The following is a 23,725-nucleotide window of genomic DNA, read 5'->3' as shown; positions in this document are numbered from 1 at the left end:
ACAGAAGTATATCATGATGTCACTTCCCTTGCAATTCCAAAGCACTGACACATGATTGCTGTAGACACACCAATCAGGTTTAGGCACTATAAAAACGCAGCAGGTAAGTCTATTATTTTCTGTACTGTATTTTCAGTTTTTTCTTGTTTGTTGTTGTTGTTTTTTTCCTATAATTTTAACTTGTACTGGATACAGTATTTTATGTGTGTCTGTTGTTTTCTGAGCTAACAGTGTTATGCACACTACTGTAGTAGCATGAAAACAGGGACCTGTTTTCTTAGATTTTCCTCATTCTGCAGCATTGGTCTTGTGTGGTGTTTGGTTAGTGGTTATTGTATATGTGCAGTTTCTCTGTGTAGCTCATTTACAGTTCTCTAATCACTGAGAAGTAGAATTGCTAAAAGTGTTTTAGGTGAGCAACAGCAGTGTGGTTCAAACTGAATTAACTCATATGAAAGGTGTTTCATATGGTAACAAAATATGTTTTTTTTTAATTAGTGTATAGTTTTTGCAAGTGTTTTTGCAAAGGGTCTGAGTCCCTATTTTCAAAACAGTGCTTAGGCAATAAAAAAAACCCAGTAAAGTTATAGGCCTAATAGGCTATGTAGCATATCCGCAATAAAATGTCTAAAAACAACTACTTTATTGTATATTTCGGTGAGTTGTGTACTTGCATTATCCTAAATGTTTCCAACCATGTTCAAACCAAGATAAATCTGTAATTGTGTTCACCGCCATGGACTGGGTAATTTGGAGGACTCTGAATGGCGTCATATATCCTTTAAGCATTAACCACGTGTTGAATAATCCAATACATTTTTTCAACTTGGTTGTTGCTTTGCAGGCAGCTTAATTGATTGACATCTAATGACTTTGTGGTGAAAATGTGTATTACGCAATAAAAGGGTCCATTTGGGAAAATGTTGTCATGAACTAAAAAGGACTTGGAAAAGTGACCTTTTCAAGGTAGCATTGATACTTGAAATTCTAACCCCTTGAGATGAAACAATCTCGTTTTCAAGGGGGTCCTCAACAACATAGACAAATATACAAATATATTTAGAACATACATATATTAGAACATATTACCACAGAAGGACAAAAAATACAAAACAAAGAAACACAAAAAAAAGACGAATAACAACATTTACGCACACACGCGCGATTAATCTCTGTGTGTGTGTGTGTGTGTGTGTGTGTGTGTGTGTGTGTGTGTGTGTGTGTGTGTGGTGTGTGTGTGTGGTGTGTGTGTGGTGTGTGTGTGTGGGTGTGTGTGTGTGTGTGTGTGTGTGTGTGTGTGTGTGTGTGTGTGTTGTGTGTGGTGTGTGTGTGTGTGTGTGTGTGTGTGTGTGTGTGTGTGTGTGTGTGTGCGCGCGCCACGCACAGAAGATTTAAATACATGGGGAAGTGATATCAGTGATAGCAAACAATACAGTTAAGACATTTGTATCATAAGTTAAGATTAAGTACATTTACAGCTCTACTATACTACTTTATCATATTTTATTTATTGATAGTTTGTATAAATAATCAGAATTTACAAAGTAACTGGTAACTCAATTTATCAACCAAATCTGGAGTAGAAGTAAAAAGTATCGTAAAATGGTAGCCTCTCAGAAACACTACTTTTTTTCTGATTTCTCAGAAAGAGTGTGGGAAATGGGTTTGAACATCTTCCAGGATGTCTTCTGTGACAACCAGAAACTCTGTAAAAAATAATTTCCTTTAAAAGAAATATCTCAACAAACCCTTATACATGAATCCATGGTGTTCGATTGAGTCAATCCATTGTTTTCTTAATATATCACTAACCATAAAAGTATAAATACTTTCACACTTTGTCAACGAGCATGCATTCATACACACAAAGCCTACAACAAACAGTACATACACCTGTGTATAAGTGTGAACTGTTTGCTGCCCATTCAGACAGTCTATAGTGACATCTCAATGCTATGGCTTTCCTTTCAAAATGAATTGATTCATCACTTCAGTTCAAAACACTTCATTTGTCCCCGGGAAGCATTTTTTTCAGAGGCACTACGTGTAGTTCAGTCCTGCTACGTTATCTCGTTTACTGTCCTGTTTCCAGATGAGGTTCTTGACAGTTTAGAATGATGTCATTGATGTAGTTTTCCAACCTGGAGAAACAAGAAGCATCGTTTCCATGTGGCTCATTCTGGTTAAAAGACTCCTCTGAGATGACTAGTGGAGCATTGTCCTTTAGATGCTTCTGGAGAGAGTCTTCCTGGAAAGAGAAAGGGCAAAAAAAATGTCCCGATAAAAGGAGAAAGTCACTACATGATGTGTTTCAGTATCAACATTTCCATCTGATGTTGAGCCATTTGTCCCATTCACAGTAACTTGAAAGCAACAAAATAACCAGTAAGTGCACATTTCTACATCACTATAGAAAACAGTAATGACACGGCGATGACTAATATTCTCAGTAGAAGAGAATGATTCAAAAAAGGAGTAAGGAAAGAGGAAGGGGGGATTTCTAGTCCTCAACACTCACAGTAACAAACCTATGGGTCCCTGGAATGAACTTATACTGCATGTGTTTGAAGATTTGGCTGGTGGGGGCGAGCACATGCAGGTGGAGGTGATTCACTGAGGTGAAGGGAGGTTGGTGGAACCCAAGCCTGCGGAGGAGAACACATCAGTGTAGGGCTGATGATGAAAAATGATAATGACTATTATTTTGATCAATATTGAGACCATGATTAATTATCGGGATTATTTATTGATTTTACACTAAACAAATTTTATAGTCACATAGGCACATCCGTATTGTGCTACATTCCTCTTATGTTGAAGTTAGATGTTGTACATACATACAGCTGCAACACTGTAAATGAAAATCATCTGAAATAAATAGCCTAGGATATATTTAAAAAAAAAAAAGGATCTCTGAGAAAGCTCCTTCACTTGTTTTCAATAATAACTGATCTAGGAAGATCAGTTATTCCTAGAGCTAGGAAGAGTGAGGGTCCAGCACGAGTTACACACGTTGTGTGTATGAAACATCTGTATCCTCACTGCGCAGCATTTTTATGAACTATGATATTCTGGCCATGGGTCACGTCTCTCGCCCAGATCCAGCAGGCTCCGTCTCACACGCTATTACTCTACGAACTGAAGTTAGTCGCATTCAATAACTTCTGTGTTATTCGCCGTGGCGGCCGCGACAGCAGAGAGTTACCAGCGGAAACACTGGTAGAAATACAGGTTGGCCTCTCCTGCTTAACAAAATACAGCCGTGTTATTAACATTTAAAACTGTGGACAAATGTCAGAAGTGTGGACCGGCGGCCGCTGTGTCTCTCCATGTTGCCGGGAGCCGTGTGTGAGTTAACGGGGGCGGGGCTGCGCGGAGAGAAAGAGGAGAGATACAACCACAGGCACGGCTTTACAGAAGAAATGGGTCATGCAACATTAAATCATATCGATATGAAAAGCATTGCTTCGTTTGTGGAGAGGCAGCGGATGAAACACTTCAGCAAATAACAACCTTTGATTTTGGAGTGTGTATTCTCACTTGCTGGTAGTTTTTAGCTTAACGGTGCATCATACATACATCATAAACAATTATACTTTTTCCATTACTTTAATTCAAAAGTTTGACAATTTAGGAAGTACGCTAATTTGCTTTCTGGTGGAGAAAAGAAGACTGAAATCACTATATTGATCTTCCCATCTAACTCTCCACCGACTCGTTTCCCAAGATGTTGAACTATTCCTTTACACTCTGTGTTCATTAAAGATCAAGAAAAACACACAAACACACTCACACGCACCCTTCCCTAATCTACCTTATGTCCTCCATTTCAGTGACCCCTTGTTCGTGGAGGACAGTTTTCCCCATTTCAGCCATCCTTTTAACTGTTGGATACAAGAAGATTAAATTATTTATTTTTTAAGATCCGGCTAAATAAAACTCATTGACAGCATGAGGTAGCTGAAACATCATATTATTAAACTGAAGCATTTGAAGAAGGGATACTAATAAGAGTGTTATTATATATGTAGATGTGTATTTGTTTGTAGCAGTAGCAGCAGTGTTGTAGTAGTTTTAGCAGCAGTGCTAGCTCTAGTTATATATGGCATCCTAATGTAGGTACAGTAGATATAAAGGCCTAAGTAGTAGTAGTAGTAGTAGTAGTAGTAGTAAGAGTATTAGCAGCAGCAGTTGTGGGAACTGTAAGCAGTAGTATTGTAAGTAGCAACAGCAGCTCAGTAAGTGGTTCCGTGGTATTTGTAGTACTAGTTTGTAGTTCTCCACTATCACTGACCGAGGCCGACGTGTCCGCTGTGTAGGGACAGGCAGCTGTGTATGTGCTGTATGGGTACAACCAGGTAATGGTGGGGAGCAGCAGGGTCGATGTCTCTAAAACACACCAGCTCCTCGTTCTGTTGGAGGAAACATAGAGATCCAACTCACACATGTTGACCTTGGGCCTGTGAAGACAGTATTGCTATAACTCATGTGTAGGATATGTAATCTGTAACAGTTGTGTGTTGTAGGAAATTGTGGGTCTGCTGCCCATGTTTTGTGCATAAAGGCATTTCCTCTTACTGTGTGGAGAACACAAATGCCCCTAGGTCTAGGAAGAAGAGCGGAGCACCCCTAGTCTCATCATTTACATTTTAGGATTTTTAAGGAACATTGACAAGTTTATCTAGCTACGTGCCAAATAGATCACACCTTGATTTGTAGTCCACTGTAAAAGTCCGAAATTGAAGATCACATATTTATCTTGATGTACTCATGATCTTTATGTAGACTATAGTCTTATTTAACGGAATATATAAAACCCTATGTCAGCTACATAACTTAAAAACTAAAACACTGCATCCGTTATAATAAAAGACACTAAAGGCTACAGTAAAATCAAGATATTAAACCTTTTGTCAAACGTGAATGCATTCCTGCTAGCTATGGTTTACGTTATTTTATGGTTTGGTTGTATTCGATGAGACCAACTACTTAACCGACACTTACGGTAACCCACATGATTTAATAACATTATAATGTATGCTAGCTGAGCTTCGATTCAGTTTGGCAACTTTGTTCAGAAGAAGCTTACCTTTTTAATGACTTGAGTTTCTTTGTCTTGGTCGTTGGATATCATGCAGAAAATACAAGTTTCATAAATTTCATTTTTTGCCATATTTCTGTGTTGTCTCAGCTGTTTCCTCCTCAACTCGCTGCTGGTAAACCAGATAGAGAAAGACCATGGCTCTGTGGTAAACACATCTCTGATTGGCTGGACGCCTGTCAAAGATCGTCTATGTTTGCGAAGAGAGTTAATCCTCAACCTTTTTTTTTCCCCTCCTAAATCCTTACAACAAACACTGTAGGCACACAATCTGCCTCTTTAACTGGCATTTCAAACATAGATATACAATGTTTAAATTATATTATAGTAGAAGTAATGAAATAAATAAAAAATAAATGGAACAGTCAGGATATATTGACATGTAAAGCGACTACGGCATGCCTGGAAAATTGTTTAAAAAAACATTTAAAAAGAAGCAAAAATGGTTTAAAGAGTAGGTCCCATAGACTGTATATTATTGATTATTATTATTAATATTAACAGTCTATGGTAGGTCCACACAAATTTCCTTAGAATCAACAATATACGGTTAAATTCATTATGAGATATGGACATTAAACTGTGGTGCCTGAAAACAGAGGAGTGACACCTCTTTGTTCATCTTCAGTGAAGACTAGCTGCATCGGAAATGAACAAATGTGTCATCACAGACATAATAAAGATGGTTAAAGAATTATTATTATCCGGGTGTCACTCCACCTGTTTTCTTTTTTCTTTAGATGAGTTTAGTTTTCTTTAGTTCTTCTATTACGTCAAGGTGTCTTATAAATTATAGCCTTCTTTTACAAGTCCTACAATAAAAAGACACAATTGTCTGACTGGAAAGTATTGAAATGATTTACTTGGCGTTTATTACCTAAATGTCCTTCCTTTTTGATATTTTCTTTTACTGTCCTTGTTTTTTTTTTTTAATGTGCGCCAAATTGAGTTTAAGCCTGTAATTATTTTTGTGATTCTATTTTCAACACATTGAGTTTTAATTGTAGTTATTTTTAAAAATTAAAAGATTTTTTTTTTTTTTACATAAACAACACAACCAAAAGATATTTAATATTTATTTAGGTTTAAATGTGGTTGCAATAACAACACAATAAATAGATCCTTAGTGAGATCACAGCAGTTTTTGGATTCACGAGAAATAATACTCAGGAAGCATTCACAGTTACAACACAAAGACAACAAAGCTCATTTTCACATGAAGCGATGACTGACATTAGTGAATAGTATGGTAGGTATAACAGTGATGTCAGACATTTGCAGTATCGCATATTCATGCACTATAAGCCTGTGTTGGATACACAGGATATAAAGGATTGTTTATTTTCCGTGTTATTAGATCTGAAGTTTTTAGTTAGTGGCTTACCAGAGTGCAAAAAAAACCCAGACTGTCCCTTTTTCATTTTTAAGTAGAACAGATGCTGACCTGTGGTTGGACAGGAAGCTTCCCTCTTGTAGTGCTGATCAACTAGCATCCAATTTTACATTGAAGAAATGCGTAATTACAAAACACAGCACTGACTCTCGATTCATCCTGCAGTGCAAAGTGACATCATGTTAAACTTCTACTGGCTCTCTAAACAAGAACGACAAATGATAATCAAGGAGATCAAATCAGTCGGCGTGAGATATGAATTCAATACTGACAGCCAGTCAGTTCTAGTGCTTGTTGGGTCCAATCAGAAACATTTAACAAAGTACAACCGTCTAGAAAAAAAAAAGCATTCTTTGTAAAAAAAAAACAACCTAAAAAACAAAACAATGTAAAAATAAAACATCTAAAACATTTTTATAAAATATGTGAAATTAAAATAAGATCATATTTGGTCATTGCAAACCTGGCTTTACCACTTGTTTTGGATTGTACGTGGGGAATTAAAACACTAAAACACACATGGTTGTGAGGAAATGCGATGGAACGATCTCATTCAGTTCATCTAAAACTAAAAAAAAAAAAAAAAGAAGAGAACGAGACTCTTCCATTGTAAACAATTACAACATGTTCTGCTCTGAAAATTCATTTAATGGTAGAGCATCTGGGAAAAAAAAAGGAATCTTCCTTTAGGTTTGAAATTCATTGAATTGTAAAAAAAGAAAAGAAAAGAAGAAATATTCCAAAAGTCTTCAGCACATTATCTTGTACATTCCCAAATCAAACTAATTCATCATTATCTTTGCACAAATTTACCAACAGCATTATGTAATACCTTGTTCTTCCATACACACTTGAAATCTTTTTTTATAGAATAACTCCAAGAGTAACATCATCAGCCTTCCTATTCTCTCTCCTCATCCGATTATGGTGGTAAGGCAGTCTGCATGCTGGGAAAGCTGGAGGCGTTGACTGATGTCTAAGGCAGCCAATGAACTGAGAGTAACACCATTTTTTTTCACACTTCCACCTTTGAAGTACAGAGGAACCAGACATGAACTGGCCAAGCTACCTGCAAGTCAAACCCACCTAAAAAACAGGCTACAGAAGACTGTCACAACTGCACAGGCGTCTCTCACAGAACATTTAGTGTCATTGTGGGGTAGCTAGATCGGCCTCCAAGTGGTGCGTAATAGACTTGGGGGTGTTGGGCGAGTGAATGTAGGCGCAGCTTGAAACAGGTGGGGCTATTCGAAGGTCCAGACCTCTACACTGTGGATGTTGAAGTCCTGCTGGGCGGAGAGTGGCTGGTTGTTGAAGGTGGCACATTTGGTGGTGGTGCCTCGGTACAGCTCCGCGTCCAGCCACAGACCCAGCTGACCACTGCAGAGGAGAGAGAGAGCAGCGTTACAAAACCGGTGTAATGGTCACCCGTACGGTCTTCATGTGCAGCTTTTTTTATGTGATGGGGAACATGCATTGTGTGTATTTGTTTTTTTCTTTCACCTGTAGAAAACAATAAGCTGTGTTATCAGAGACCTGAGTTGGGACCACGGATTGTTTACAGACTGACTTTTTCTATCCATTTTTTCCTTATGAGTGGTTTGTTGTAGGCGGGGGTATGAAGGACATGGGGTTGTGACGTAAAGGGGGATCAGCTGATCGATCAGGAGAGGGAGACGTTGGAGATCAACGGGGAAGGCGGTCGGGATTGGAAACGGCTCTGGTTTTCGCAGGCCTGCCAGATGGGATCAACTGCGGGATAAATTGTTAATTTTGTCTCGGTGGATTATCAGTTGGGAGTTTCTCTGGACTACTGCATCAACCCTTCAACTAATCGGAATGTGGCGAGGTTGCGCAAGTTACCCGTGCGACACTCATCGACTGCGGCGTCTCGCCCCGCTTCACCCGGCATTTTTGTTTGTGTTTTGTTTTCTAATGAGGAGGACTATTCTTTTCCGGATTATTTGAGTTACCTTAACGAACCTTTGAACTGCGGGACATTGGGTCTTTTTTTTTGGGGGGGGGGGTTTAAATGTGTGGGAGTGTTTATGGTCGGGTTGAATATGTTTGTATCAAGGAGTATAATTTTTTGTTTCAATACACTTTGTTAAACTCATATCTATGTTTTCCTTTGTCTATGGACAGGTTTATTAATCTCACTTAACGGTATTTAGAGGGGTTGTGGTGGATGAATTAAGTAGCAGGGGTAGGTTGTATATAGCCTTTTTTATTGATATCAGAGATCCGCCCATTACCTTAATTTTATGCGTTGTACTTTTCCCTTGCCGGTTGAGTTTGGGAACTGTTACACAGGTGGCCACTATTGAGTTTTATTATTATTTATTATGCAGCTCATCCTCCCTACCTTTATACAAAAGTAAACCTTTTTATGATTTTTTTGGGCATTTTAGGCCTTTATTTATAGGACAGCTGAAGACATGAAAGGGGAGGGGGGGAAATGACATGCAACAAAGGGCTGCAGGCTGCGTCGAGGAATAAAACTGTATACGGGTGCACGCTCTACCAGATGAGCTACCCAGGCTCCATACAAAAAGAAAATTTAAATTGTGCTAAGAGGCTATATCTATACTGCTGACTGGCAATTATTAACTTGGCTTTAATTATCTACCTTTTTGATATTTTATTCTTTTATTGTTCTTGTTTTTTCATCTACACCAGATTGAGTTTAAACCTGGAATTATTTTTGTCATTCTATTTTCACCATATTGAGTTTTAGTTGTAGTTATTTGATGTCCTACTGTTTGTGTGTATTGTAAATTAAGTTTTGGTGACCTGGCGAGGTTTCACTTTAAGCCTCTGACCTCTCCAGCACACAGTCTGTGTCTATCCATGTGAAAGACACAGTATGTTGTGATGTATGTGCAAATCAATAAACCAAACCACATCATGGCAAACAACGGGTTTATACTTTTGATTTATATGTGTGCTTGGTCACAGAAAAACACATTGAACAAGCTAGTCATCAGCTGCTTACCCTCCTCCTCCCATCTGCAGAGAATCAGTATTGCCCTTCACAAAGTAAGAATTCTCCCCGGTCCAGCGGTACACCTGAAAGAAAATCGACAACAAACAATTTCTGAAAGTGCCCTTTGTGGAATAAAACTAAATACCCAAACTGGGTTCTTAAATGAACTTAATACAAACCTTGATCTCAGGACAGAAGCTGTAGAGGAATGTCTCTCCTGTGCCGTAGCAGTGTTCGCTCACTCTGAAGGGATGAGTCGAGAAAGCCCCAAATATCTGTGATGAGAGTCAGATCCCCCCGTTGAGGCATGAAGAAAAAAAAAAAAAAAAAAAAAAAACTTGGAACAAAGAATACTGATAAACAGACTACAACTGCTTGAACTAGAAGTTACAACCCTCATGCTAAGTGTTATGGCTGTAGGAAAATTGAAATTAGCCTGAAATCATAAGTGTTGGAGTCACCAAAAGTATTTTTTTTTAATTTTTTTTAAATCATACACACATAAACCAACTGCTAAAAACTCAAAATGTAAAAAAACAAAAACGTTGTGGCTGGGTTGAGGATGTGCATGGATAAATAATGCTGCCTTGACAGCATTCAAAAGAAACTTTGCTAATAACGTAAGGATCCAACCCCTGAAGTGGGAAACACCCACAGACATTAAAAAAAATGTCTGAAAAAAAAAAAAAAAGGAGTTTAATTTAGAATTTGAATCCCGTGTAATATAAGAAAACCTCCAACTACACAATTATAAAACAACATGGACGCTACAAAGCAAGCAAACACGTCGAAAGCGGTTTCCAGTATTTGCAAAGGAAATGGATCAGATGAGCCATGAAATATGACCTGAAACTAATTTTTCCGATAATTCAGACACCACATGAACGCAGCACAAATGCCTTATCTCGCAATGTAAGCGAAAGTAAAAATCCACCCTGGTGTACCCGCTCTGCTCCAAAATGTAATGGGTTCTTTCATGACTAATGCTTCACCCTTCCATCATGTGTCATGAAAGTTGGGCGAAAGTTTTTCTGTAATTCTGCCGACAGTCAAACAAACAAACAGAGCTGACGACATGACCTCCTTGGCAGAGGTATATGTTTAACCCCATTCATTTACATACAGAACATTCCTTTGGACAGTTATCTACCTGGTTATCCATATCTTTAATGACCAGCAACACAGGACTGTCCACGTCTGCCAGGCTCCTGTACAGAGTCTTCAGGCTGGTCCCATGTTTCACAGTGCTGTAGGCCAGTCTCCAGGGGTAAATCTGCACACGCGCGGGCAAGCGACAGGCAAGCTGGAGGGCGAACACAATGTCAGATTGTGGGGCGTACTGATTAGTATGTTGCATATTTCTATCTCAAAGTTTTCTTGTCGTTAACTGGAGTATTTTATGTGGTTCGTAGCCCAGAGGCAAAAAACTGGTTAAAATGAAAAGTGACCTTCTCAATGTGTGTGTCCTGCAGCACATCACTGGCATCACTGAGCATGGGCAGTGCATCCACTGGCAATTCTCCATCACAGCTGCTGAAACTCTGCCTACGCTTCGCCTCGTCAATGGTGATGATCTTAAAACGAAACAAGTGTAATGTGCAAGTCAACAATAAAGAGAAAGCACTCAGTCATAAATGAAGCCAATTCCAAAACGTCCGAGTGCAACAAACGTGGTATTATTGTTTATGACTGTATTAGAATTGAAAGCGAACACACTATTATAGGGTTCATTCTGTGATGGAAATAGAAGGAAGCGAGTGTGTTGCCTGCACTGAGCTTACCTCCCAGCTGCAAGATGCAGGGTCACTGAAGAAGTTGTCTATCATGTCCAGCTCATCTTTCTCCACCACCACAAAGCCCTGCTCCCGAGCCTCCTTCCCGTACACATGCGGAGACCACTGGACGAAAAATGCGTACAGATGGTCCACCCTGGAACACACAGACACACACACAGTATATTGGAGGGGTTAAAAACACACTGCTAGCTTACACATATTGTAGTTCAAGACAAGGGTCAAGGATCACCTATCGGTGTCTCACCTTTCTTGTGGCACAGCAAACCAGTATTCTGGCTGTTTGCCCCGGCCCCCAAATGAGTGGGCGGGACTAGAGGTCATCCCGGTGGCAAAGGACTTCCTCATTGGCTTTCCCACTTTGAAGCACAGGAACATAGGTGGGATTTTACTCTTCTCCTCGGATGAAAAAAGCATGTCTATAGAGAAAAGGAAAAAAATAAAAATAAACGGGTATTTTTATTAGTTTAACGCTACACTCCGTTTTATTGTAGCCCACCTTCACCTGGAGTTGCCAAAGTCTGAAATGGTTATATTCTGCACAAAGGGGCTTTAAGAAATCCAAAGAGAAGACTTGGGGACACTTCAGGGAGATAACATTTTTCGATATTTAACATGTAAAATGTCAAATAGCTACGATAGTTGTGACAATCTACCTATGGGTTTAATATCTAGTTTATAATTCCTACCTTCTATTGGGGCCTGCACCCTCTCCAGCAGCCATGACTTCACTTCTGCTTCATAGCTTTTCTTCCGCTTCTCCTCCTCACTGAGTTCAGCCCCACCTGCTGGTCTGTCGGGGCTTTGTCTCTTAGGACTCGAGTCTCCACGAACCTGGGAAGCCTCCTTCAGACTCAATTCCCTGTTTTGGTCCAGTGGTGCGCTGATTCTTTTATCATGTGCGTGTGCACCATTTAGCAGCTCTTCAGTCCCTTTAGTTGTGATATCTTTGGTTTCCTCTTGGTTTGTTGGTTTATGACGCGAGTCACCCTGTTTTTTAGTCTCTGAAGAGAATTGTATTGACTCTCCATCCTCAATAGAGTTGTTCTGAGCTACGCCCTCATCCTCTTCATCATCCAGCTTCGCTTTAGTTTGAACAAGAATCGACTTTTCCTGAAAGTCTGGCCGGCCTGGGCGGCTGGGTCCGAGTTCCTGTTGGTCCCTGCTGACAGTGCTGAGTGTTTTGGACATCGCCTCTGCCTCTTCGATGCTCCCGTTGACGGTCGGCTCCAACTCCGTGAAGCCTTCGTCTGACGGAGACTTCTCTGTCTGCTCGCCCTCTGTGCTCGCTGGTATTAAGATAAAACAGTTTAAAGACTAAGACATTTTCATTTCCAATCACGTTTATGGATTAATTATTTGGTCTGTACAATCAACGGGCATCACAATTACCCTACCGACAGTCGAAACCCAGAGTTACTCAGTTTACTATCATAGAAGACTAAAAAAAAAACAAATATTCACACTTGTGAAGCTAGACTTAGCATCAATAAGTTTTAGCTTGTTGAAGATTAAGCCTCAACTGTCATAAAATGTATATGAAAAATACATTTTAACTTATGCAAAAGGAAAATCTGAATTTAATTTATCAAAAACAAACAAACACCATTTTGGAGTGATTTCACTCACTGCTGAGAATATGAAAAAATTATTTTGAGACTTGGACTCACGAGAGCCAAATACAGTCAACATGGGGTGACATGACGAGGTTACCAGTTTCTGAGAGGGTCGAATCGATGTCGTCCAAGATGATTGGTCGCTTTGGATCAAGAGCTTCATAGCGGCTGAAAGGGTTTAGATCTTGCTCTGACGGCAGTTGCTCCCACTCGCCGGGCCTGTACACAGGACACAAATCCTGGGGTAGGTCTCTGTGGGGGTCACGGGGCATCACACATACCGCACCGCAAACCAGGATGAAAATGAAAAATAGAAAAGAAAAGGTCCAAACTGAAATTATAAATGACCAAAATGACAAAACAAAATAACACACATGATGTGAAACAGCAAATGAATCAAAAATAATGATAAAAAAAGATGAAGAACAAATAAAAAAAATGGAATCTGGGTCCTAAAAACCCACTACTAGACAAGATCCAGTGGAAACAAAGGTACTTGATGAAAAAGGATGTGTTAAAGAGGCAAACATGAAAAGTCCTGTGAATCGAAAGGATCTTTTGTACAGTTTAAGTCCTGAGAAGAAAAACTGGAAACTGGAAAGAGGAACAAGAAAGGAGCAATCTGAGATGAGGGCTGAAAGAAGAACCTGAGGGAAACTGAGGAAAAGACGGTTCAGAGCTCTTACGATGGCAGAGCATCTTTGAGCTTCATGCGCGACACGTCGTCATACAGCGCCACCGAGACCACCTCCTCCATGGGGCAGATCAGGCCGTACTCCTCGCAACCAAGCTCGATCACCAGGGGGTCGGACTTGTGGGGGTCAAACATGATGTTGTTGGGGGTGACGATCAGCACGCCTCCCACCACTCCCTGCAAAAAATAACACAGGCAGTACTGAGCTGGAGGGGGGGGGGCAACATTGATCCGCCAAAGCTGGATCAATAACACCAGAATAAAAAATACCAGAGTGGTAGATGCTGTTAGATACCGTTCTGTTAAGTATATAAAATGTCGGGAAACTCTGATCACATTTTACCAGAGTAATTAAGGAAACTAAGTGTTTCAGCATTCATTTTCAAGGTTTCTTACCATGCCATCAGTGAAATATTTGCAGCTCATCTTGATGAATTTAACCGTTGCCGGGCTCTCGTCCTCAGAGTTTGGGGAGAGCTCACGCCGGAGGGACTTAGCTGACATGCAGTTTGCGGTGCCGCCCTGCAGGAAGTTAAGAGGACCTGATCAGAGACCTGAATGTTATGCTTGTGTTTAGTGCAGCTTGTTTGGAAGAGTTTAATCACCGGGAGATTTTAGGCCACTAGAGCAATTACATTTGTAAGTGTCCAAAAGTTCTTTTTCATTTGACTGTCAAATGCTGGAAGATTAATTCAACTTCCATTGCAAAATATTCCATCCACGTTGTTTATGCACTCAACAATTATAAGTGGTCACTCTTACCATGAATTATATTTCTATCAGAAATTGAGTTACGAGAGAACAAGATAACATTTTGTAGTTGCAGAGCCATAATTTGACTTAACCCTCTGAGGACAAAAGATGCACTAGCGCGTCCAAACGATGTTTGACAAAACTCCTACTCAAAAAGCCATGTTACAAAATTCCATGTCAGACATTTATTTACCATTTTGATCATGTATAATCTAATATTAATAATCTTCGGTAAACTCACTTCACCGAAACAATTCCTACAACACATCATACGGTTTGTTTTCAAAAGAGATCTAAAAAATTTCAAAAAGCCCCAACAAAAAACTGAGTTTTGATATGTAACACATGGGGATAAGTTTTATGTAAATACCCTTAAAAAGGTAAAATTAAGAAGAATGTGGAAATGCCCCTAGACCTTCGAGGGTTAAACATAATTGCCTCACAGTTAGAGAGCCAGTGTAGATGGACAGTTTTGGATAAAGCTTGAAAACACACAAAAGAAGCTGTTAGATTACCCAATTAACCAATGTGTAACTTCTAAGATAATTGGTGGAAGACAGAAAACCTTTTTTAACAAAATGTTGTTTGTTTCCTAAATGGCTACTGTAAACTACTGCACACTGTACTCTAAGCAACATCATGAATTCCTTCCTACTTACATGAGATGCTTTCTCTGATAAGCCATTTGTAAAGGAGGGATCAGAGGAACTCTGAGACCTTAGGTCCGTTTCTGACTGGCTCACATCGGGGACAAACAGCTTCTGTATGTATTAAGATGGACAGCAGATGGTTAGCCGGTCAGAGGAATGATGAGGAAACTAAAGCAGTGGTTTGTGTTACTGCCGAGGTTCTCACCTGACCGGGGTAGACACTGCGAGAGAAGAGCTTGTTCAGCTGGACCAGTTTGTTTGGGGTGATGTTGAACTTGAGCGCGATGCTGATGAGGGAGTCATCAGGTCCCACCTGTAACAAGAGATTTTTTTTTTTTTTTAAAGCACACAGATCAAAATACTATCTAGAACTAAAACAATCTATAACCGTTCTGTTATTAAGTCACAATGTTACTTTTTTTTTGTTTGTTTTCACTTAGTTTGACTCACAATGAAATCCACTGTCCCTGGTGGCCTCTTCTTCTCCCTCTTTGCTTGATTCTTACTTTTACCGCCATCATCTAGAAGGGAAACAGAAAATGAGAAAAGGTTTTTGCAGACTTGGGGCGACCTCTAGCTCTCCAATAGAGTGTAGACCGAGTCCTTTGCTAGTGGCCCGGGTACAAATCCGACCTGCGGCCCTCTGCTGCGTGTCATCCCCTCTCTCTCTCTCCCTCCTTTCCCATCTATCCACTTCCACTATCTAATAAAGTGAAAAGCTCAAAAAAATTAGCATACCATTGTTTGCAGATAGAGGACAATTAAAAACAGACAATAATCTTATATTGATAAAAAACACAATTATTCTCGTATGAGATGAATATATGGTCTAATTCTGTCCATCTCCTACCGTCTAGGTTGATTACAGATATATTTATTTTTATAGTTTCTAACATAAACAGTAAAATGAAAAGCCCATCGGATGAGGGCGGTCCAAAGACATCTAAGTATCCCGAGCTTGACTGCCTTTTGAGTCAGTACCAGTGCTTGTTTGTCCCCTTTCATTATCCAGCCTTAAAACACTGCCCCACACATGCTGAAGCAGTTATCATAAACACACTCATGCACAATCTGACCCTTGTAGTAGACAAGGTCCACAGTCAGCATTTTCTTCTTGCCAAGAACACAGAAGCCATTAGCGTACCACTCCCTGAATGCTAAATTACACGGCTGCCTCCTACATGGAAACAGAGCGTATGACTAAGCGTTATACAGCCAGACCCTTGACTGCACCGAGCATCAAAAACAAAAGCGCTGTCGCTTATTCATTGAATTTATACTGGGCTGTGAATATGCTACGAAGCCTTGCAGGCTATGGACTTTAAGCTGAAAGTGCATATAACCTAAAGAGTTATGTTTGTCTGTTACACTGCAGAGCATCATACTTTGATTTGATGGGCTGCAGGTAACAATGTTGAGGTTTACACAGCTGGCTGACCCACTGCACGCATGACCGAAGTCCATTACCACAGTCAATATGAAGGAGATGGCGATTATTTATGCTTTAACACATGATAGCACGGTGCTCATAATGTAGCATACACTGAAGACAAAATGCAAGTTAGATTATGTTTATTGTTCAGCCAAATATGAAGCTATAGATTTGTTCTGACAATTTGCCTAAACTAACATTGGTCCATCACAAATCATTTTCCTTTGTCATTGTCAATGTAGAAACACACTGAGTTCAAAAGCCCAACGATGCAATGTAGGTGATTATTATGATTGGTGTATTTCAGCAATTTTCTCCTAGGTTTGAAATAAATCCTCAGAAACCCTAAAAAATAGTTTACTTTCACACTGAAAAGTCATATAAATGGCAAAGATGCTTCCATCATGAGAAGGTTTTTAGGTCATTTTTAAGCCCAACTTAAGAGGCACCATAGCATTTCTATTGTGATTTAACCCTCGCACCAACTCTCAGTACTCTCAAACTTTGTGAGTACAGCGCCTTAAATGCGATCACCAACTGTAAAACAGCACATGGAGAAAGGTTATGCAATTTCCTGTTTAAAACTGCTGAGGCCGTTCCCATCACAGAGGCCCCTGTATTGCATATCAGTCAAATAAATGACAGAGCGAGGGAATACAATTAACAGTGACTGTAATACTAATACCATAATACCAATCGTTGACATATTGCTTGTCTAAAAATGGAAATTTACAAAAGGGCAACACATAAACAATTACGTTGAGAAAAAAAAGGCTACTTATGGATTAGGGAGTAAACCTGCTTTGAATGGAACAATTACACCAAGGACAATTTTAATTGACATAATAGTGGACTATGACTTATATACTAATAGTTGAGTTGAGTAGACTTGATATTTCTGACTTAATTATAACTCTCATGGACTTTACCCAGTGATTGTTGCAGCAGTGTCCCAAAGCTTCTGTAGATGGGAGAGTCCTGCATTCAGGAAATGTTGTCATTATTTTTACAGGGTTGTGGTGAACAGAGGGTTTGCTCTGTAAAAGGCTGAGCTAGATGATGAGGAGCTAATCTGTCTGATCATACTAAGAAGGGCAAGATAAGTAGTCTTTCTGCTCCACGTTGTCTCAGCTACAAACAAATAGTACCACAAGTACCCCAAGCAGAGCAGCTTCAAGTTTCGAGGTGGCAAATCCTCTAGTTTTTTTTTTTTTTTTATACAGGTCTTACCCGAGCCTGCAGGTGGCTTTTCTGTTATTCTCTGCAGGTCTTTCTTCCTGTTGGGGTCGCTGTCATTTGGGATGTCTGGACAGGAAATGATTCCCGGGTTCTGCTCAGCCACATTCTTCTCGGACTGGCTCTCCTTGAGCTGTCTCCGCCTCTTCAGCCTGACGGGACACCAGAGGAGATGGACATACAGTACATATTTAATACAAGTAAAATCCAGAATGCAGAGGAGTGTAAACGGCCATTTGACCACATTTGTTAAACTTACGCCATGACAAATCTTTCTTGGTTGAGTTCAATGTTCAGTTTGTATGAACATGGCTGGCATATAGTTGGCCCACTTTAATGCTACAGTTGATGACCTTTCCATAATAAAACATCAACTTTTTTTTACCAGTGTTGCAGTTGACTCCCAGCAGCAGCACATGCTTGTTGTTATCTAATGTCATTAAAACTTCTGTTGTAAATTCAGATGTATGGTCCAGATTCTGCTTTTATGCTCAAAAAGGTATTGAATTGAGCTTTAACTTTTCTGTCGCTTTACTTTGCTGCGTCAGCTGTATTTTCCTCAAAGGCTTTGCTTTCCCCCGTTTAATCATTGATAGGGGGGCAATGATGTAATGGCATCCCGAGACCCTGTTGGGGTTTATTAAAGGGGGAAAACGGCAGTGCAGTGTAACCATGGGTAAGCGGTGCACTTAAGGATAGTGCGAGCCATATGAGCCCCGCTGAAACCTTAAAGTGTGGATATGAGTATGTTAAGAAAAGATAAGACCAAATGGATTTATCATAAGCTTTGAGAGATAGAGGCAATGTTGTCCTGCAAAGCCCCCGGGCAAAGGAAGAATTAAAAAAAAAGCAAAAGAGAAGTGTTTTAAGTGTTCAAGTGTCTTAATGGAAAGGCAAGAGTGGGTCGATAAGGCTGCAGACAAACGCAGTTCAGGACTCTCCCATAGCCTGAGGTCTCTCTGTCCCATATTAACGGATGCAGCACATATCTTGCAGTGAACTCAAGAGTCTACAGCAGTCTTAACAGCCCCGTCTGTTTCACTCTGGGGCATTTGGCAGAGTATCTCTCGAGCCATCAGTTTTAGATTATCGCCCTTCTTGTCTCCCCTCTAACCTTCCGCCTGTGTATCCATTCCCGGCAAAATGACAGTGAAAGTGCAATATAGTAAGTATCAAGTGAAAAACAAAAATACAAAAAACACACACCAAATAACTAATAACATAAATAATCATACCCTTCCAGACAATAAGTACATTATAGTAGCAATAATCATTGGATTCTTTTTGCAATATGGATGTTTACATGATCTGAGAATTTTACTTCTTGTTTTACCTGTCGATCAAATTGTTTTGTATATGTGTAGTTTTGATATGTTTTTTTTTTTTTTTTTTATAAATCGGATGCAATGTTGATGTTACTTTATTGTTTACTGTATTAAATTTAAGTGCAAACATTGTTGACTGTATGCATTTTATTTAAAAATTGAACCCAGGAAGAGTAGATGTTGCCATGGGAACAACTAGTGTGGATTCCAAAAAACAAAACTAAATTGATAAACAATAAACTTGGACTGCAAAACATTAATATAGCATAGTTATTTTTTAGGCAAATTCATGTTTTACTTTGACTTTTTACTGGCTGTTGATTTGCTGGAAAATAACTTCTCTAGCGGAAGAGTAGCTTTTACTTCAGGAAATTTCGGTTTTGCAATACTCAATCTACCCCCAGACGTTCTTGCGGCAAAGAGGAATGCCCAAAATGTGATGCTGGCACTACGAGGCTTTATGACGAAAATTGTGCATTATGTGCATGTAGGCTTACATCAACAATATAGTTTAAGTACGACAGCCACGAAGCAATTCTGGAGTCATTAGAAAATAGAACATTTTCCCACTTTAGTTCACACAGTGTCCCACATATCTTCTGGCAAACACCGGCCAGGATGACGTGCAAGTTTTCTCAACAGCCATTAAGCTGTGGCCAGTGAAATCACCAAGACAACCGTAACTTCATGTGCAGTGTCTCTCTAGCTCAGCCATGGATCTCTGTAGCTTCTTCAGAGTTGGCCTGAGCCTTGTTGTGGCCTCAAGCACAGCCTGCTCTGAGCAAATGTACAGCTATTGTTATTATACTTACTGTATGTCCAGTGCCTTTGAATTTTTAGTAAACTTGCTGCAGATTTATGTACATGCATTTATTTTATGTTTTGTATTACTGCTTGATTTAGATCAGTTGGTTGATATATTTTCACTTAACATTAGTGCTTGTTATTGGCATGTCTATATGCCACAATGACCTTTCCTCCATTCGTCAGGAAGCGAGGTAGCATATGGTGCAACTAGCAGGAGAGCTACCTGTTATAGCAGTAGCTATGTTGGGAGATAAGGCTGGTTTTCCTTCTTGACATGTTCACTTGCTGTCCACACATGAACAATATGGCTATAGGTCTTTACAGCAAATAGATGTCTGCATGATGTATTCATGTTGCACCTTTCCACTGTTGTTTTGCTACTCCCTTACACTAGCTGCCGCCGTTGCAAGAAAACACCACCTCTGACTCAGCTCACATCATGCAATCCTATTACAATCTAATGCACTGCTTCCCTTATAACTAGGAAGCGACTGAAATGTGATGCCATTACAAAATAATATTTCAAACATAAGCCGATCAAATCAATAAAACCCAAGACAAATTGCAGGTTTGTACTAGGCTGTCCGCAAAGCCTGAACGAGTAACCTAAGGCATAATAATCAAGAATAATTACCATCACTGCATTACCTCACATCATTTATCACTCCAATATCAACAGCACACTCAGCAGACAACTTCTGCTTGTCCATAAAATCAACGTGTTTTCCGGTTTTGGGTACACTTCTGCCTTAATTCACATATGAGCAATTGTTCTTTCATTTTAGGCATTAAACAAGACTAACAAGTTATGTTTATGTTTCTGGCGCTATGATATACTTGTTATGTTAAAACCGGCCTGTCTTTCTCACGTCTCATCTTGATGTCAAAAGGACAGCACTGATCTTTGTTCATAACCCGCAGATTTCTTGTCAGTCTATGCACCTTAGCTGTGATAAGCCTCTTACCACGCACTTCCTGCTGTCAGGTTACACAATGCTGCCAAAATCCAATTTTACAGTCCACATCATCGGCGTGGGTCAAGATACTCTGACGCGTGATTTGGATAGGACAGAGGACTTAACAGTGTGGATCTATGATTCAATAAAAAGGTGAGAATAAATAATTAGTTCATGCACCTACACAGCAGATTGTCACGGTACAAACGATCGTACAGCGCAAAAGCCACAACGTCACTTCCAACATGCATGAAAAGATTTTTGGACTTTACACTCCAGCATGTGACATTTGGGCTGAGAAACATAGATATAAATATCAGGAGGAGCAAAAACAACAGATCTATATTACAATATCTGTTTGTTTGGTTTAGAAAAATTCACAAATCAATGCTTATCATTCATTGAACTTAAGTACTTATTATAGTAATTATTTAATTAATTATTTTCTCCTGAATCAAACCCTGCAGGTGAGATTTAACACAGCTACTTCCTTCAGTAAGTGTATCAAGGCAGGGGCCCATAGGGCTGCGTTTTGTCTCCCCTACTGTATACTAGGGGTGTCTTCACTGGTCTCACTATTCAATTTGATGTTCCTGTCAATCATTTGATACCTCCACAAATTTATTATATATTGCTACACATGGTTTTCATCAACAAATTCAAGCAGTCAGATATATATGAAATCCCCTTTTTATTGCATCTGCGCTTGAAAAAAATACACTTCCTGAACGTAGCGGAGTCTGAACACAGCTGACAACAGGTTAAAAAAAAAAAAGCAGCAAAAAAATAGATATTTCAAAAAGGGATAGAGATTGATGTCTAGCTAAAGTTTCATGTACTGTATGTGCCATTGCAAAGTCAAAAAAACTGCAACTGGGAATGTTTTTTTTCTTACGGAAACTGTCCAAATTTAGTATGGATCGTTTTGTTTTGAAACTGTTTTAAAGGGCTGTCCTACAGAGTATCCTGTAAGAACAGCCAGGATTAGCAAATATTTGATCCTTTGGCAATCAGAATGATAAATGAGCGAGACAAACAAAAACAAACGGATCTGATGGTATTTTGCTTATGGCTATGAGGAATGGTAATATATATATAAATTAGTGGATGATAATACTGGTTTATTTTTGTATTTATTAATGTGTGTGTGTGCATATGCTAGTGAGGGTACTTAGAAGTGCTGTGTGTGTGGACATGTGTTTGTGTCCCTGTGAGAGTGTATATCAGAGCAAGGGTGTTTGGAAATAAGCTACGTGTGTGTGTGTGTGTGTGTGTGTGTGTGTGTGTGTATATGTATATATGTATATATATTTGGGTGTGTGTTGGGTGAATGAAATCCCATATTGAATATTTGAATTTATTTATTTGTATTATCTGTTTTTATGACTGTTTTGTCTAACTGCACCGTGACCACCTGCATGGCCCTATTTGGGATAATAAAGTTTACCTTGACCTAAAAATCGATTAGCTTATGACAGATTCAAAGTACCACCCCGAGATTAAAGCAATTTGTCACAGGTCATTCTGAAGAAACATGATAAATGTTGGAGCTTTTGCTGCAGGAAAAATCCCAAAATTACACCAATTCTAAAAGAAAAAACACACACAGAGTCACTTACCTGGCAAAATATCCCGGCTTCCTGTCTCTCTTTTCCATCGGGCCAGGGTCCTAAATCTGCACGCAGTCAAGCGCATCCATTAAAACATTCACCTTACACACCCACGCCTAGTCAGCGTGTCCAAGCCAGGAGACTTGAGAAGATCACCTCTCACACTTCTTTCTTGTCCTGCAAAGAAAATAAACGAAGGAATTAGCAGGCTCACAAGGTGCCTCACTCAACACTCACTAAAATGCAAATGCCCAACATCTGATGGTGAAGCTTCAGCAGCCTAAGTGGAGGGCGATAAAAGCACCCTGATAATAAGCATGTCGGGCCACTCAGCTGACAAAGGCTGACCAACAGGATGGAAAATGCATCCCTCTGCTGCAGAGGAAGGACACATCTGCTACTAGTTAATGTCGCCACAGCAAACATGCGTTTCTCTTCATCACAACAGTGTGTCTATTATCAGCGACATCAGCTTGGCTGACCAGACTCACAGCTAGCTGTACCAACAGGATTAACTGAAAGCTTTATAACAGGTAACGCTAAATAGCTTACCATAAAGAAAAGGCTAAATTTGAAGCAACGTTATCCCACTAGCTAGCTACATTTGTTGCAGCTTGCCTAACGGGAATTCCTTTTTTGACTCGGACCATTGAACAGATTTCAGCCTCTTCTTAAGGTGCCGCAGTAAACAAAAGACAGATATCCAGTTGTGCTCATGCTTAAGCAACGCGCGCGACCGTCACGTCTAATATTAAGCAAACACAGGCACCGTGAACATGGTCCCAGATATCAAACTGATTCAACAGCTGATGCTAACTGTGCTAGCTAGCCACTTTGTTTACAAGACAATAGCAACCTGGTGGAGATGGTAAGGATAATTTATTCGGTCCAGGCAGCCACTAGACCCTTGTCTTAAAAATAACTATTGCTGTTCATGCAAGCTGGACCAACGCTGACGCCAAACACAACAGCGCATTTAAACACCAAATCTAACAGAAAAATAGGCAGCTAAATTTACCTTGCGTGCATTTTCCAACAGCTAATATCAAAATGAAGCCCCCTTCACTACGCCCTCTGGTGTCATGTGTACTGTAAAAACATGAGCTCACCCGTAGTGTGTCTTTGCCGTTAGCAAACGTTAACGCCATCTTAAGGGGGCATAGGTAGGTTGAAGATTTTATTTATTGTCAGTCGATATTACACTGCACGGTGTACATAACCGAACTTAAACACTATTGGAAAAATATATAACAGCACGTGTGCCGTTGCACATCTAAATAAAGCAGAGTAGAATTACTATATTGTCTAGTGATAAGGAATCCGGACTGCTAAAGAGTATCAGTCCCTGGTGGTCTAGTGGTTAGGATTCGGCG

General features: G+C 39.7%; 2 protein-coding genes across 6 annotated transcripts; both read right to left on the bottom strand.

The window, feature by feature from the left end:
• Positions 1-1,481: 1,481 nt before the first annotated feature.
• Positions 1,482-5,243, bottom strand: LOC116706383 (histidine triad nucleotide-binding protein 3-like). The gene is given in 6 exon segments (XM_032543178.1): positions 1,482-2,145; positions 2,147-2,248; positions 2,519-2,645; positions 3,815-3,884; positions 4,295-4,412; positions 5,090-5,243. Coding segments are annotated over 6 exon segments (537 nt in total). The 5' UTR covers positions 5,174-5,243; the 3' UTR covers positions 1,482-2,109.
• Positions 5,074-23,486, bottom strand: ncoa7b (nuclear receptor coactivator 7b). Of its 5 annotated transcripts, XR_004336218.1 has the most exons (18): positions 23,371-23,486; positions 22,362-22,529; positions 17,649-17,806; positions 15,437-15,507; positions 15,192-15,299; positions 14,996-15,097; positions 13,980-14,105; positions 13,576-13,760; positions 12,987-13,141; positions 11,963-12,562; positions 11,521-11,692; positions 11,262-11,409; positions 10,929-11,054; positions 10,631-10,783; positions 9,660-9,755; positions 9,490-9,563; positions 7,090-7,874; positions 5,074-5,084 (listed from the first exon to the last, which is right to left on the bottom strand). XR_004336218.1 is itself a non-coding variant. In XM_032543174.1 (17 exons), exons 2-17 carry the CDS (start codon positions 22,397-22,399, stop codon positions 7,739-7,741), a joined length of 2,448 nt encoding a protein of 815 aa, XP_032399065.1. In that variant the 5' UTR covers positions 22,400-22,529; positions 23,371-23,486; the 3' UTR covers positions 6,166-7,738. The 5 variants fall into 5 exon arrangements, 4 of the variants coding, with proteins under 4 accessions (XP_032399065.1, XP_032399068.1, XP_032399067.1 ...); XM_032543174.1 differs by lacking the exon at positions 5,074-5,084 and having other exon boundaries at positions 6,166-7,874; XM_032543177.1 differs by lacking the exon at positions 5,074-5,084 and having other exon boundaries at positions 6,166-7,874; positions 12,987-13,108.
• Between the last annotated feature and the right edge of the window lie 239 nt (positions 23,487-23,725).

Source organism: Etheostoma spectabile, chromosome 18 (assembly GCF_008692095.1).
Source record: "Etheostoma spectabile isolate EspeVRDwgs_2016 chromosome 18, UIUC_Espe_1.0, whole genome shotgun sequence".
Lineage (NCBI taxonomy): Eukaryota > Metazoa > Chordata > Actinopteri > Perciformes > Percidae > Etheostoma > Etheostoma spectabile.
Note: the sequence above shows the minus strand (reverse complement) of the source record. Positions and strands in the feature narration are given on the sequence as shown.